A 13,996-nucleotide genomic window follows, 5' to 3' on the forward strand; every position below is an offset into this window, starting at 1 on the left:
CTCTCTGTTTTTTGAGGAGTGTTACTGGTTACTGTTATCTAAAAGAAAATGGAAGATGAGCTCCTTCCCAGATTATGGATTGGACTTGTCAACAATAATGGAAGATTTCTTCCCTCCTTATCAGGATATTTTGTACCTTCTCTACCCTGGTAGAGAATGCCTCCCCCAGCTTTTAAATCAGTCTTCTAGCCAGCTGAATGTGTCTTCTAGCCACACTGCATGAATAGCTTCTTTCTCAACAGCATTTTGTAATTTTGAAAATGACCTACTGGTTAAGCAGTAGGTGGTAACTTCAGTATCTGCATTTGTCTTTGAATTATAGCTCAATGATCCCTGACAGAATATTGAGGCTTCTGCCCTTTGCTATTTGGACTGCACACCATCCTGTCCATCTCCACCTGCTGGATGATCTCCATACAGCAGGCCAAGAGCAGCTTTATTTTACATTAGTGTCAATACAACACCTAGACACAGCAATAAAATTGTGTTATACGCAGTTTCCACGCTGTTCCTTCCCACCAATCTCCATCAGTACTACAATCAAATGAAATCATTTGGTAAACTTTCTTTGTTAACGCGTCAGGTTAATGGGCCATATTCGTAATTCCTGGTAATACAGTTATATACACGAAAAGTTGCCCCTGTGCAACAGGCAAGGAGGAAAAAAATTATACTCCATGACTTTCAGCCTCTAAAAGTAGGCATAAAATACCTCACAACTCTGAAAGAATGCAACTCCAGAGAATGCCCACTGTAAGCTAAGGTGGTGATGGATTGATGGTTGGACCAAATGGTCTTAATGGTCTTTTCCAATGTTCATGATTCTCTGACTGTAATTAAGGTGAAGTGTACAAGCCCATCTGTGTGCTAGCTGGCTTCTCTGCTTGCTACTCATTTCGGCAAACTTAGTCAAATTGTAATAGATTCTGTTAAAGCTGGAATGAAGTATAAGTCTTCTCTGTGGATACCCTCTCCTACTTACGTACAGAAATAATTATTTCTGTCTTTACAAGTGGAGGGAGAAGTAACTGAATTTGTGTGCTGCAGGTGAAAAGTAGCAACTCGAGATTACTTTTACAGTACAGAACTTAGTCACTTCCTTTTACACAAGTTAAACATTCAAACCAAAGCTGACAGTCTCTTTTCACCCATTGTTTCCAGCTAACAAAAAACATATCAAGTTAGATCTGTGTGTTTGCTGATGCTCTCATATGAAGAATGGTATTTAGTGACAAATCTATTTATTATGATCTACCATCCTCTAGGAATAATTTGAAGATGATACAGAGCGATATACACTCACGACTTGCCAATCATACTTGGAGCGGACTGTGCTACTGATATACTGGAAAAGGAGTTAAATTTGAGAACAGTAACTTAATCAAATTGGGAGAGTATGTACTCCCATAGCATACTGCTCAAATACTTATCTGGGGGAAAAAATGAACACCATCTTACACAACTGAGGTAGCAAAGGCATTAAAATTCCCTGCTGTGTGCAGACTATAACTCCAAAATGTAACAAAGTCAGTGGAGACTACCTGCACTGACAGGTTTTATAGGAGCTCGAAAACAGCCTTTATTTCTGATGAAGAAGTTTATCTATTTTTGCCAGATCTCCAAATGAAACTGTCGCAGAACCTCTCTGTGCAGGTTTTGCCTAAGATGAAAAGAGAAGAAAACAGAAGGATCATCTCAAGATATTTTATAAAAATCCTTTTAAAGCATAAGTCATTTAAAATGCACCTTCAAACAGAAAATAGTTGAGCTTCACATTACCTGTGACTCATGGAATTTCCATCCAATCATGTAGAAGATCTGAAAAGTGGCAGGTACTGAGCCATCGCTGTTTCCATACATCTCTGCCAGAAAAAGAAAACACACAACAGCAGTATTAAGAAATGCTTAGTTTCCCAAACAGTAGAAGTAAGCATGGCACATTCATTATAATGGACTGTGGTTGAAAGATTTGGGACAATAACAACATCACATACTGACTTATCAACGTAGCTCAAATTGTCATTGTAATTAAGGTTAAAAATACATGTATTAAAAGAGTATTCATTTTCACAGAGAAGGCAGAGAAAAAGACAAAATGTGTCATTAGAGTCATTTCAAGTTAACGCCTCACCCACCAAATACGTACCTTGGTATATTGCTGCAGCTGCCAACATTGTATCCCTGTGTAGCAAAGGCTTTCTATTCCAAGAGCAATTACTTTCTCCCATACCTAAAAAGATGTTTTAGCTTTAGGAAAAAGAAGATACAGCATATAGCATGAGTTTCATGCAGATTTTTACTAACCAGTTAACTACAGCATCCTCTGAATCTCAAGAGTACAATCTAAAGCAGCAAAGATTCTTACCTGTATGGTTCCAAACCTCTTATTGCCAATGCTTTGCAATCTACTGTTTGTATTTGTATTGCTAGGAACAATTTTGGATTATTACTTTCCAGCCAGAGGCTTCAAGCATTTTGTGTCTCTAATATAACTTCTTTCAAGTACCCAGTACACAGTGTTTATTGAGAGATATCACTTTTATTTTTCCAAACAGATAATTATGGAAATGACTACTCCAGAAGATCTAATCCACATCTAATCTTATACAATTCCCTTTAATCACTTACTGCATCCCACCATTTCTGCAGGGAACAGAAGTTCTATTTTCATTAAGGAATTAACTCTACATAATGGGAGATGATCCAGAGGAACGTGCCTTGAATTGTGCTGTGACTACTGACTGCATATGAACAACTACTTTGTAATCCATGACAACTGCATTTATAACCCTAACCTAACTGTTAAGAACCTCAATTTTTTCGAGTTTTCTGCAGGCTCCATTCTGGGGGTCTATCTAGTCTCCCTCCACAGCACTGTCCTGAACATCCTGTTATTTAGGCAGGCTCACAGGAAAGAAGTCATTATGTTGGATGTATGCTTCCGTCTTCCTTTCAGGGTTTCTCAGCAGCTTATGCTGAAGAGGCTCACAAAGAACAGGAGTAAAACAGAAGCAGACCACAAATTACAAGTCTTTGACTTTTGCTTGCCAATACAGATCTGCTGATGAATTTACTGTCCTGACCTACTAGATACCAGGAAAAAAGTAATGCTTCCCCTACTACAATAAGCTTCATTTGGAGTCAAGAAACAAAAACTAACACTTCTGCATCTGCACTGCTGATAAAGAAAATGTTTGTTTCTGAGGTGTATACTTGCCTTGCAGGTCTTCCATAACCTCAAACAACCCTGGATAGTTTACTTGAATTTCATCAGTGTCCTAAAAAAATTCAAAGGCTTAATTTTAGAGCATATTAAGTTAGGACCATAGCATTATTTTAACTTTCAGTGCCTGCCACTTCTGTTCTGATAGAACACTATTACTCAGAAAAATATACTCTCAACTTTTCTGGAGAACTTTGTTTAATAGCCCAAATGCAATCAAGTTTTAACCAAAGTGCTGTTAGTTTCTTCTGGGTTTAAGAAGGAGCAGCAAGAGCATCTTAAGTTCTTCCAAGTAAATGTAATGTTCTCTGACACACTCGCCCATGGAGACCACGCAGACTCTAGTGGGCCACAAGCTAAAGATGCATTTTGGTTGGTTTCTTTAATCACAGCAAGAAACTGAGGTAGTCCAGACTATTTGAGAAACTTATTCAGCACACTGAATTCTACAAGCAAAGAAAAGGAAGCACCGTGTTACTAATGCACCTGAAACAGTATTTCTTATACACCTGCAGCTCTGATGTTTCGGATTATTCTGATTGTTCTTTCATTTATTAATGATTACCACAGTCAGGGTGTTAAACCCAGCTCTTGCTAGGAGATGTCCCAAATCCGACACAGCAACAAACGGTGACACGTGAGGAGAAAATCCCCCTTCTCTCTCCAATTCTGCTAGCTGCAAAGAGCAGCGAAGCTCATACAGAGTGTCTCCCCCAAACATTGCGCCAATAAAGACTCCATCTGGCTTAAGAACTTGGTGAATCTACAACACAGAAGAAAAAAGAAAATATTTTGCTGTTAATATAAAATAAATTCTCAGGTGTTTTCTTTTTATGAACTTAAAAGCAATTATTATAATGGCTTCAACAGATTTTTAATATTGATGTTATTCTACAAAAGGAGCTGCAAAAAATCTTTTGGTAATGTTGCAAGATATATGATCTCTTTAAAAAAGAGATCGTTTCTTCTTAAAAAGAGTAAGTTCCTAAAAATTACATTCATGGGAAACAAGAAAAGCACTGTTAAAATCTCAGGTAAAACTACTTTTAGTGGGAAACTCCTGAAATGATAACCTCAGCTGCCTGATTTCCAAAAAGGTAGAGCTTAAGACAGTTCATTTATTTTTACTTTCTCAGAGAAAGGCAGTGAAAGTGCTTCATGAATGGCTTAAGAGATATACAGACCTTGATTCCCAACAGTGGTTTTTGCACTTCTACATGCACAACAGAGTAGTGTCATTCTTGTTACAGTTATTCCAGTTTATTATTATCTAGGAAGAACAGCAATATAGCAACTCAAATGCCAAGGCTGACAGGCTGCTTTTCTGTCTAGTAAGACCATGCCCCTTTCCTAGCAAGGATGTCAACAAATTCAGCAGCTTTTTTTGTAAAGAACTGGCAACAACTGCTGGCTGAGCAGAAGAGCCATACTACATAGCCAAGCTAACAATGAAAGGCCTCAATTAGTTTGCCTCGCTTACTCATTTGAAACAAAAACCCTTCCAGCTGGTTTTTAGTTGGGTATTAACCACGCTACCTTTACCTATGCAAACAAACAAACAAAAAAACAACAAAAACAATGAGTAAGAAATATAAGCAGTTGAACACAGTTTCCATTATTTAAAGCCAGTGGTCCCAAAGTAGAAAATGAGCATGCAAGATGGAAGTTGGACAAGATCTCCACTTTTTTGCCCTTTTTAAGGTAACATAACGCGTTAGTTATTTTTGCTGTGGTGGTAAAAATATTTGACAGCCTATGTAACACCTTATGGTCTCTAATTTTCCTATTTCATAACACGGTACTCCTATTTGTACAAAGAGGTGACAGGATAGCACCACTCTAACTGACATGTTTGAAATGAAGGAGGAAACCATCCAACTGAAGAAGATATTCCTCGCTCCTGCTCCAAAGGCAGCCAATTGGAAAAGAAGTTTTCACCTGCAGGAAGGAGCTTGAATAATCCCAAATCTGACTTTTTCCACTAACGTTTGCGGTTTTCCTCCTCAACAAATATTCACTTCCCTTAGAACCAAAAAGCCTTTATCTGGTTCAAGTTGTATTTCAAAACAAACACCCAAGGCAAACGTGGAATACAAGTTCCATAACCAATTTTAGACTAGTTTTATATATAAAGTATTTAGAAAACTACTAAGTGCAACAGACAACGAAATCAACAGTATTGCCTCAGTTTACATTAGTTCTTATAATCTCAGCTGTCGTGACTGTGAAATGCCATACAAATATGTTTTGTAGTTATTTATCCTAAATTGAATTGAGACAGCAAGTTAGCAGAAGCATCAACTGATACCCCTAAGTGCCAGAAAGAGTGCAAAAAATACCTGAGCACAGCATGAGCTATTTATCCGGCAGGAAATAGATAGAGCTCTGAACGCGAGTAATGATAAGTGTAGTTTTTTTATTTAAAAACAGTTGTATTAAAAAAAAAAAAATTCTCACCTCTCTGAAAGCTTTAGGAAGGTCATTCACCCAGTGTAAACTGAAATACCAGAAATATACATTTTGTAAAAGCATAATGAAGTTTGGAGGAAGGCAAAAAAGTATATACATTATACATAATACATATATACAGCTGTCAAATTAACGAACAAGTTCTCAGCCTGCCAGAGGTCTGAAACACTCGCAGAGCAGTGTGGTGATACTGAATTAAAACTTAAGCTCATATAAATAGCTAACAGGTTGCTGCATTCTGTGGGTTATTTTTAAGAACTTGAGAAGCTGTGAGTCAACAAATTAGTTAAAATACATGAAGGAGAGATATATCCATGTATTTTCATAGAATGTCATGGGTTGGAAGGGACTTTAAAGCCCACCTAGTTCCAACCCCCAGCCATGGGCAGGGCTGCCCCCACCAGCTCAGGCTGCCCAGGGCCCTTCCAACCTGGCCTGGAGCGCCTGCAGGGATGGGGCACCCACAGCTCTGGGCAGCAGAGCCAGGGCCTCACCAACCTCTGAGTAAAGAGTTTCTTCCAAACAGCTAACCTACCCCTGCTGTTTAAGGCACTACTTTTCTAATATCGGTGTGATTTTTTTTTTTTTAATAAAGTGTACATAAGTGATCTCCACATACCTCAAGCTGCTCACAACAAGATCAAACGTGTCTTCTTTGAAAGGCAGGAATTCCTCATCAGCCACCACGTTGACTGTAGGGATTTCAGACTCTGCAGTGCTTTTCTAATGTCGGGTTAGGAACAAAAGCATCATCAGAAATGTACTTTTTCTGCATCACGGCCCCGAAGCGCTCCAGCACTCAGAACGCTACTTACGAAAACGTTCTCGGCGATATCGACCTGAACAAGTTTTTCAATGACTTCCTGAAACAAGAGAAGGTCGCCCATCAAACGCGTGTAGGGTGACGCCGGGTTTGGGCATCCCTCCAGCGCTGCGCTCTAGCGGCACGGCACGCAGCAGCGGGCTCGCAGGTGGCACGCGGCGGTGCGCACGTATTGTGCAAGCTGCGAAGCACGGCGGGTCCGTACCTGGTTCAGGTGCCGGGCGATGTAACCTCTTCCGGAGCCGAGGTCCAAAGCGAGAGGGAACGTCCTGCGGGACAAGCGCGGCACCGTCAGGAGCCGCGTGAACGCGCCGCGCCCGCCGCTCCGAGGGAACGCGCGTACCTGGGGATGTCGAGCACCCGGTCCGCCACGCCGCCGCCGACCTACGGGAGAGCCGCCCGTCAGCGCCGCGCCGCGCCGCGCCCCGCCCAACCCAGCCCAGCCCCGCCCCGCGCCGCACCTCGTCCCGCAGGTACTCGCACTCCGCCGGCCGCGGCCGCAGCGCCGCCCAGTTCTTCTGCTTCCGCTTCAGCCGCCGGTCGAAGGGGCTCCGCGCGCCCGGCGAGGCGCCACCATGAGGGGCTGCGGCGGCCGCGCGCCGCGGCTGTGCCCAGAGCCGGCGGCAGCCCAGCGGGACGGGCAGGCCGGGCCGCCACAGAGCTCGCGCCGCCGCCATGCTCGCGGCCGCCGCTTCTCCTCCTCTCTGCGCACGCGCGCCGCTGTCCCGCGGCCGCAGTTCCGCCTCCTCCGCCGGCCCGGCTGCTGCTGGGGCTGACCTGGCTGGTTTCGCTCCCGAGCGGGGCGCTGCGCCGCGAGGCGTTGCTGTGGGACTGCCGGCACGAGGTCCGGCGTAGGATGAGCTCCCTTCAAGTCCTGTTTGGGATTGATAAGGGGTCGCTTAGGGATCTGGGGCTGTTATCTGACATCGAAACAAGCTGAGAGGATGATGATGAATTAGATGAACTATTTCTAGAGGAGCCAGAAACTGAGCATCCTTGGGGTGAGCTAGGTGAAGATGCCCCTCGTGGAGACGAGGTAAAACTGCTTCTGCATGTGAAAAGTTACCGTGGGAATAACACAAAGATGTGTGCTCTTCTGAGTCCATTGTAAGCCTTCATTGACGGAACAGTTTGTGAAAGTATTTTTCATAACGGGTTTTTGGCATTATTGGTTACAAAATGCAAGTGATAATGAAATTGGTCAGAAATGAAAGACTTTACGTGTTCTCTGATGTCTTCCTCTGCCTCTAAGAGGAAGCTCACTTGTAGATAACCTCTATTTGTAAATAAAAAAACAAATGCTCCGCACAGCACCACCCAAAGCCGATGTTGGAGAGCAGTGTCCAAACACTCCCTGAGCTCCAGCACCGGGGCCGTGCCCACGACCCTCTGGGACTGACCCTGTCCCGAACCCCCAGCTGCCCCTCCCCTGACACAGCTCCATGCCGTCCCCTCGGGCCCTGTCGCTGTCACAGAGAGCAGAGCTCAGCGCTGCCCTCCGCTCCCTGTGAGGAGCTGCAGCCGCCATGAAGCCTCCCCTCAGCTCCTCTGCTCTGGGCTGAGCAGCCCCAGGTCCCTCAGCACTCCTTATATATCTTGCCTTTCAGACCCTTCCCCATCTTTGTAGCCCTAAAATATAATCGCATGCTGCTTTTCAGCAACAGACTTCTATGTGGAATTAGATTCCAAATCTGTTAGCTGTTAGTGTTATGAGGTTCGCTCCAAGAGCTGTTTTTCTGACATCAATAGTCACATTTTCTAAGCCTAGTAGAGGGAGACTGTTTTCTTAGTTTACTTTTCAGTAGTTTATGGTAGAGCAATCTAGTACATAAACTTGGAGATTTCTAAATGCATTTTATTGCACAACATTGCTTGTTTTTCACCGATTTTGAATTACTTATGAATTGGTTACATTCTGATCAATGAAATAATATTTTTCCATTTTTAGTGTTTGCCTGTAGTGGAAACTTTCTGGGAAGTGTTAGTCAAATAGTCCTCTGCAGCAGAAATGCAAAGCCATGGCCATGCGAAGCATGGTTCACCAGTGATGGAGCACCTGGTGGGAAGGCAGGGCCAACCCAGGGGAGCTCAGGTGCAAGCAATGTTCCTGAGTGACCAGAAGGGGTGGAGCCAGGATCCACCCCTTCCCAGACCTCATTTAAGGGTTGGAAGTGGAGGCAACAGGATCTTGCTGGAGATCTCTGTGTCTCTGAGGCCTTCCAGGGCTAAGCAGTGTGTTTTTTTTGTTTGTTTGTTTGTTTGTTTTATTATTATTCCTGTGCCCATGACTGTTGATTTGAGTAAGTCCTCACTTGTTGCAGCCTAGGCCCTTGCTACTATACTGTCATTGCTGCACTTTCTGTCGTGTTACGCCCTCTTTGAAGAGGGCTACAGTAAAATGGGTTAAGTTATGGTTCCTGTTACTATTAATCTGTTTCAAAATATTCTATTTTTTTTAACAGTGAGCCTGTTTATTCCATTATCTTCTAAGATGTTTATGGAATTATTCCTTTATCTTTTTTCCTCTAAAATCAGTGAATTGTAAAAGGCTTGCTAAGAGTTTTTCTTAATTGGTATACAGAATGCTACTACAGTTGAAGTTATATCCTTTGGAGTTTAGAAAAGAGAGGTGGAAAGAGGAAGAACAATAAGGTCCTGCAGAACTGTCCTTCCAGAGAAAGAACGGTATTACCTTAGTCTTCAGATGAGAGATATAAGTCTGATTCCTAGTGAAGGTCCTGATCAGCTGTTTGTTACAGAACTTCATTTGTTGGAGCATCCTGTAGTATTTTCAAGGGATTTTTTACACCTGACCATAGTTCATTGTCTATGTGTATAATGTGTGCATTATCATAAAGCTTAAAAAATGTTTACTGATAACAAAAATATTGAAGTCTCTTATGTAAAAAAACCCAGAACTAATATATAAAGTGTTTTTCTCTATAAATTGCCATTCATGCAAGAAAATCCCTTTGTTGCTCACTGTTAAAATTTTTATCTGTGTAACCAACAAGAATTCCCAGGTTGAGACTTCCTGAATGCTACCAGCAGCAGCTGTGGCAGGCTGAGCTCATCAGGACTACCACTGTTCAGGCTTCTTCAGGCTCTTGCTCTGCTTGAAAGTCTTGCCTATATGGAACTTGAGAAGTTTTGCTTTAATATTTTTCCTGAATTTCCAGATGTGTAGCAGCTTAACTGGAGCCAGTTTTGTATAACACATCCCACTGGACTGCTCTATATTTGGGAAATCTGGATGCTTCTAAAAGAAATCAAAATTTCTGGAAAGAAATTCACTGGTGCATCAGGGAATTGTATCTTAGTCTATGCTGAGGTCGACTTCATGGTATGCGTTGAGGTTGGATTTACTACTCAATGGGATACGCTGGAATGTAACTATTAGAAATCCAGATATCCCAGAGTGATACCTGTGCACGTACCTTTAAATTCATGGGCAGGGATCTCAACCTCATGATCTGTCTCCTCCACCTTTCTGCTGATCTGTTTACTTTTCAACTTCTTGTTGGCATTTTTTGTGTTTTGCTGTCACCTTCTATGACAAAACCACCACCTGTGCTACCACAGTTAGTATCCTGATCCCCTTCCTCAGCCATGTCACTTTCTTATCACTACTACCCTGTCTTTCTACATCATGAGGGTCTTGCAGTTAGTGCCATGTTCCTAACAGACAAACTTCTTTATGTATGAGAATGCTTTTCACCAGCCTTGCCAGGAGTGAAGATAGCAGGCTGCCATCTCACCTGACTAGGCTCATACACTTTGATAGGAAGCACTAGATGCTACTTTCTGAGGTCTGCGTAGAGGCATGTGAAGATGCCACCTTGTATGCCCTGTGCAGGGACTCTAACCTACCAGTGCCTGTAGGAGGCAGAGTCAAGAGTTGCTGCTATGTAACATATTCAAGTGATTTAAACACTGCTAGTAATTAAAAAACAATCAGAATTTAATAATTTCAGTCCTAGTCTGTTAACTGTTCATGTGGAAAATACTGTTATAAAAGCACTGCACGCCACCTTCTTTACTCAAACTGTGTGAATTGGTCTTGAGTGAAACTGAATAGATAGTTAGGATTTCATGCTGTTTAACATCTATTCTTACTGGAAGATGGGCAGGGTGTTTCACTGGTGCATATTTTTAATGAGCTGAATCGAAATAGTTTGCAGATGGAAACTTGTTTAAGCCAGCTCACTTCACGGTTTTGCTTTCTGCTTTTGCAGGCTTTATAAGGAAAACTGAGGGAGCATCGGTTGAAGTGACTGAAATACTTCTAGGTAGTTGTAGAATGTGACTCTCTTGAAACAGCCGATAAAATTTACAGGAAATGTACTTGTTTGGGATTTAAAAGTAGTTGTTCTCTTGCTGACTTGAAGTGGATCTAATAGTGGCTTTCTTATGTATCCTTGGAGGGAAGGGTACTGAATTAAAACCAATTTAAAATAATATGCACTAAACAATGTTCTATATTCTGCAACCAAAATGAGATTTGTTTTTTAATAAATTCAGCATGCATTGAGTTGTTAAGGTATTGGGAGTGTAGTGGTGTGTGTGTGTGTGTGTTTGTTTTGTTTACTTATTCCTGGAGTATTTTTGCAGAAATGGAAAATTTGAGAGCATCTGCACAGAGAAAGCATTCTCAGGAAAAATACTCTGGTTACATCTTGGACCTATTGGTAAAATTAAGTGAGGTTGTAAGATGCTGGTTGAGAATGCAGAACAACATACTACTCTCGTGTGTTTTTTTGGCCAAGGGTCTAGAAGTAGCTTTGTTTTTTTTTCCTGGATTGCTTAGCACAGGGCAAGAATATAGCTGCTGCTGTTCTGAAGCTGCAATAGATCACTGTGCTAGCCCCTATGAATGAGCTGGAAGCTCTAATATTTCAAGTGTCACGTTTGGGAAAGAAATAATTTAAATTTGTGCTTTGTTCCTAGTATTTCCTTTTCTTATAAAAGAGTCTTCTAGTCTGAGCAAAGGAGAGGTTTCTAAATCATATCAAGATCTGACAGAAGCTGGCTCTGCCTCCTGGAGGCCATGCTATGGGCACTCCTGGAAATCATGAAAGATAAGTTCCATGCTGAATGAACGTGTAACTTCTCGTGCTTCTAACCGTAGGAAGACAACGTTTTACAGCGGACAGCTGTCTGAAATTCCACAGTACTTTTTCTAATTTTCCACTTCATTACGTTTTAATGTTGAATAAAATTCATCAGATTACATTTGCAAAAAGAAAAAGCCAAAAACAAACAAAAAAAACCCAACCACACAACCTCAAGTAGTTTCTCATGTAGTGGATTTCTTTTGTTTCCTTCTTAGGCTTTCTGCCTCTATATTGTAACATTCTTTTGTGCTGATGTTCCGTATTTGTGAAAAACTCAGGCTGTTTATATTGTGAAGTTTCCCATTGTATTTGTATAATGGCATGTTTTATCTGCCTTTGATTGATTCCAGTTAACGTTACATTTTCTGGTAAGCCAACAGATGTAGCCTCAGTATCTGTATATAAACCAAAGTACGTCACATCTGCTACAATGGGAACATCAAAGGTATCTTTACAATGTTTTCATAATGTTCATGATGTTTTTCTAATTTGTTTAGTTTTATTGTCAGCTTATAAATGATAAAAGCAGTGGGGGGAAACCTTTTCTGCTTATCTTTACCATTTCAAAATTGAGACATCGAGCATACTGCAAGATGTAAGCATGTTACAGAATTGCAAGTTGTGACTCCATAAATAAGCAAGTTTCTTTAATGAATGCAGCTTTTTGGTTACAAACAGGATGCTACATTTTGACCTCATTATACTTCTGTTACAAGTTGCGCATGAACTCACTTTGTTATTCACAATGAAATCTTGTAATTTGCTGGAAATGGCTATTTAGGCGTAGTTCAGTAAGAGCCTTTTTGGTGGCGGTGTCAGGCTTGAACTGATGCTTCCCCTCCTTGTAGCAATCAGTTCTTACTCTGTCTTATGTGACAGCCAAAACGTTCATCTGGCTGTGAAATGAAGCGGATTGGAGAAGTAATTAGTTGAGAACTAAGTAATTTCTGTGGGATCGTTTGTCAGACATATGTCGCATCTTCGAGTTGCAGTTGCGCAAACGCTTTTATTGTCCCTGTTGCAATCCACTCATAATTCCAGGAATGAGTTTGTGCTGGGGGAGAGGGGAGAAGTTGGTGGCTGTTGCTTCAATACCAGTATCTGCTGCCACAAAGGAAATTTGGCCTACAGAGATCTAGTGTTGTGTGACCTGATGTTACAGAACCCTTCAGTGCAAAAGGAGAACGTTAGTAACAGCTTTGCATTGCTTCTTAAATGGAAGGTATCCTTAATTTTCTCTAAGACAGAATTTTTAGAATGTTTTATTTTAGCACATCAGCTTCTACAAGTGGTTTTCCCATTTTTTAAAGTAGATATCACATGGGATGAAATAGGTCATGAAAGAGTAATGTTACTTCGCAGAATTTTTTAAAAAGGAACTTCTTGACATGGATGTTCAAGGTTATTTGGCTTCAGCTAGTGGGGAAGGGGAAGAAGTAAGGTTCCTGCATTAATAAGTGTTGTTCACAAAGTCATTAGCTACAGTATTTGAATATGACTCAGTTTAATGTATGAATTCCACATCATCAGAAAATACTGTGAACGTCTCCTTTTACAGTGACAATATTACACTAATTACTGAAAAGCTATGGTCACGTTCTCCTATGAAAATAACCTGCCTTTCTTCCAGACCTAAGCATCTGTGATATGGGCATGTGCTTACTCTTTTGTGTGGTGGCCTAAAGGTGGAGAGCTGTTGGTGGTGAGTGCGATGGTATCTTTCATTCACTCTTTTTCAATTAGGAAATAAATGGGTTATTGGTAGAATGCTGACAAATCATGAAAAAAATTTGAACTGGGCCTGACAATGTGAAAGCTGTAGAATCCCTCAGATTTAATTTTTCCTCTTTTTTTGAGTGAAATACCGACTTCAGAAATTTTTCCAGTGTTTTGCGTACATAGAAACTTCAACATGTGTTTTCTTACTACAATGTCTCTAAAGCCACAGTTGAGATTAATTACGTTGACCTATTTCTGATTCTTCAAATAAGCAATGTCACTAGTATGATCCCCCTCCCCAAATTCTATATGAAGACAAAGGAAACACTTGTGCTTTTGTGTCCAGATGTGGAGTACTCAGTACAGGAGATGCACAGACCTGTTGGAGTGTGTCCGGAGGAGGGCCACAAAAATGATCCAAGGGATGGAACACCTCTCCTACAAAGACAGGCTGAGAGCTGGGGCTGTTCAGCCTGGAGAAGAGAAGGCTGTGAGGTGACCTGAAAGCAGTCTTTCAGTATCTAAAGGGGAGCTACAGGAAAGAAGGGGACAGACTCTTTAGCAGGGTCTGTGGTGGCAGTACAATGGGAAGTGGCTTCAAGCTTAAAGAGGGTAGATTTAGTCTTTTACAGTGAGGGTGTTGAGGCA

General features: G+C 41.5%; 1 protein-coding gene and 1 long non-coding RNA gene across 5 annotated transcripts in view; one reads left to right on the plus strand and one right to left on the minus strand.

Moving 5' to 3' along the window:
- On the minus strand, nt 388-7,218 carry NDUFAF5 (NADH:ubiquinone oxidoreductase complex assembly factor 5). The gene is made up of 11 exons (XM_021389522.1): nt 6,977-7,218; nt 6,859-6,899; nt 6,721-6,784; nt 6,508-6,555; nt 6,312-6,415; nt 5,681-5,720; nt 3,789-3,986; nt 3,218-3,278; nt 2,147-2,230; nt 1,780-1,862; nt 388-1,660 (listed from the first exon to the last, which is right to left on the minus strand). Exons 1-11 carry the CDS (start codon nt 7,190-7,192, stop codon nt 1,580-1,582), a joined length of 1,020 nt encoding a protein of 339 aa, XP_021245197.1. The 5' UTR covers nt 7,193-7,218; the 3' UTR covers nt 388-1,579.
- Nucleotides 6,957-13,996, plus strand: part of LOC110395324 — a 31,950-nt gene continuing 24,910 nt past the window's right edge. The window contains exons 1-2 of one of the 4 annotated variants that reach the window (XR_002436337.1): nt 7,562-8,815; nt 9,097-9,200. This is a non-coding gene — a long non-coding RNA (uncharacterized LOC110395324). The other 3 variants (XR_002436336.1, XR_002436338.1, XR_002436335.1) reach the window with 3 other exon arrangements.

The sequence above is a fragment of the Numida meleagris genome, chromosome 3, assembly GCF_002078875.1.
Source record: "Numida meleagris isolate 19003 breed g44 Domestic line chromosome 3, NumMel1.0, whole genome shotgun sequence".
NCBI lineage: Eukaryota > Metazoa > Chordata > Aves > Galliformes > Numididae > Numida > Numida meleagris.

What these genes read in the sequence shown, in the direction of transcription:
- NDUFAF5 (XM_021389522.1), bottom strand. Translation starts at nt 7,192, where the DNA reads ATGGCGGCGGCGCGAGCTCTGTGGCGGCCCGGCCTGCCCGTCCCGCTG. An exon ending in TCGCCCGGCACCTGAACCAG is followed by an intron (nt 6,556 to 6,720) that starts GTACGGACCCGC and finishes CTCTTGTTTCAG; the next exon opens with GAAGTCATTGAAAAACTTGT. An exon ending in GGAAATTCCATGAGTCACAG is followed by an intron (nt 1,661 to 1,779) that starts GTAATGTGAAGC and finishes TTTTCATCTTAG; the next exon opens with GCAAAACCTGCACAGAGAGG.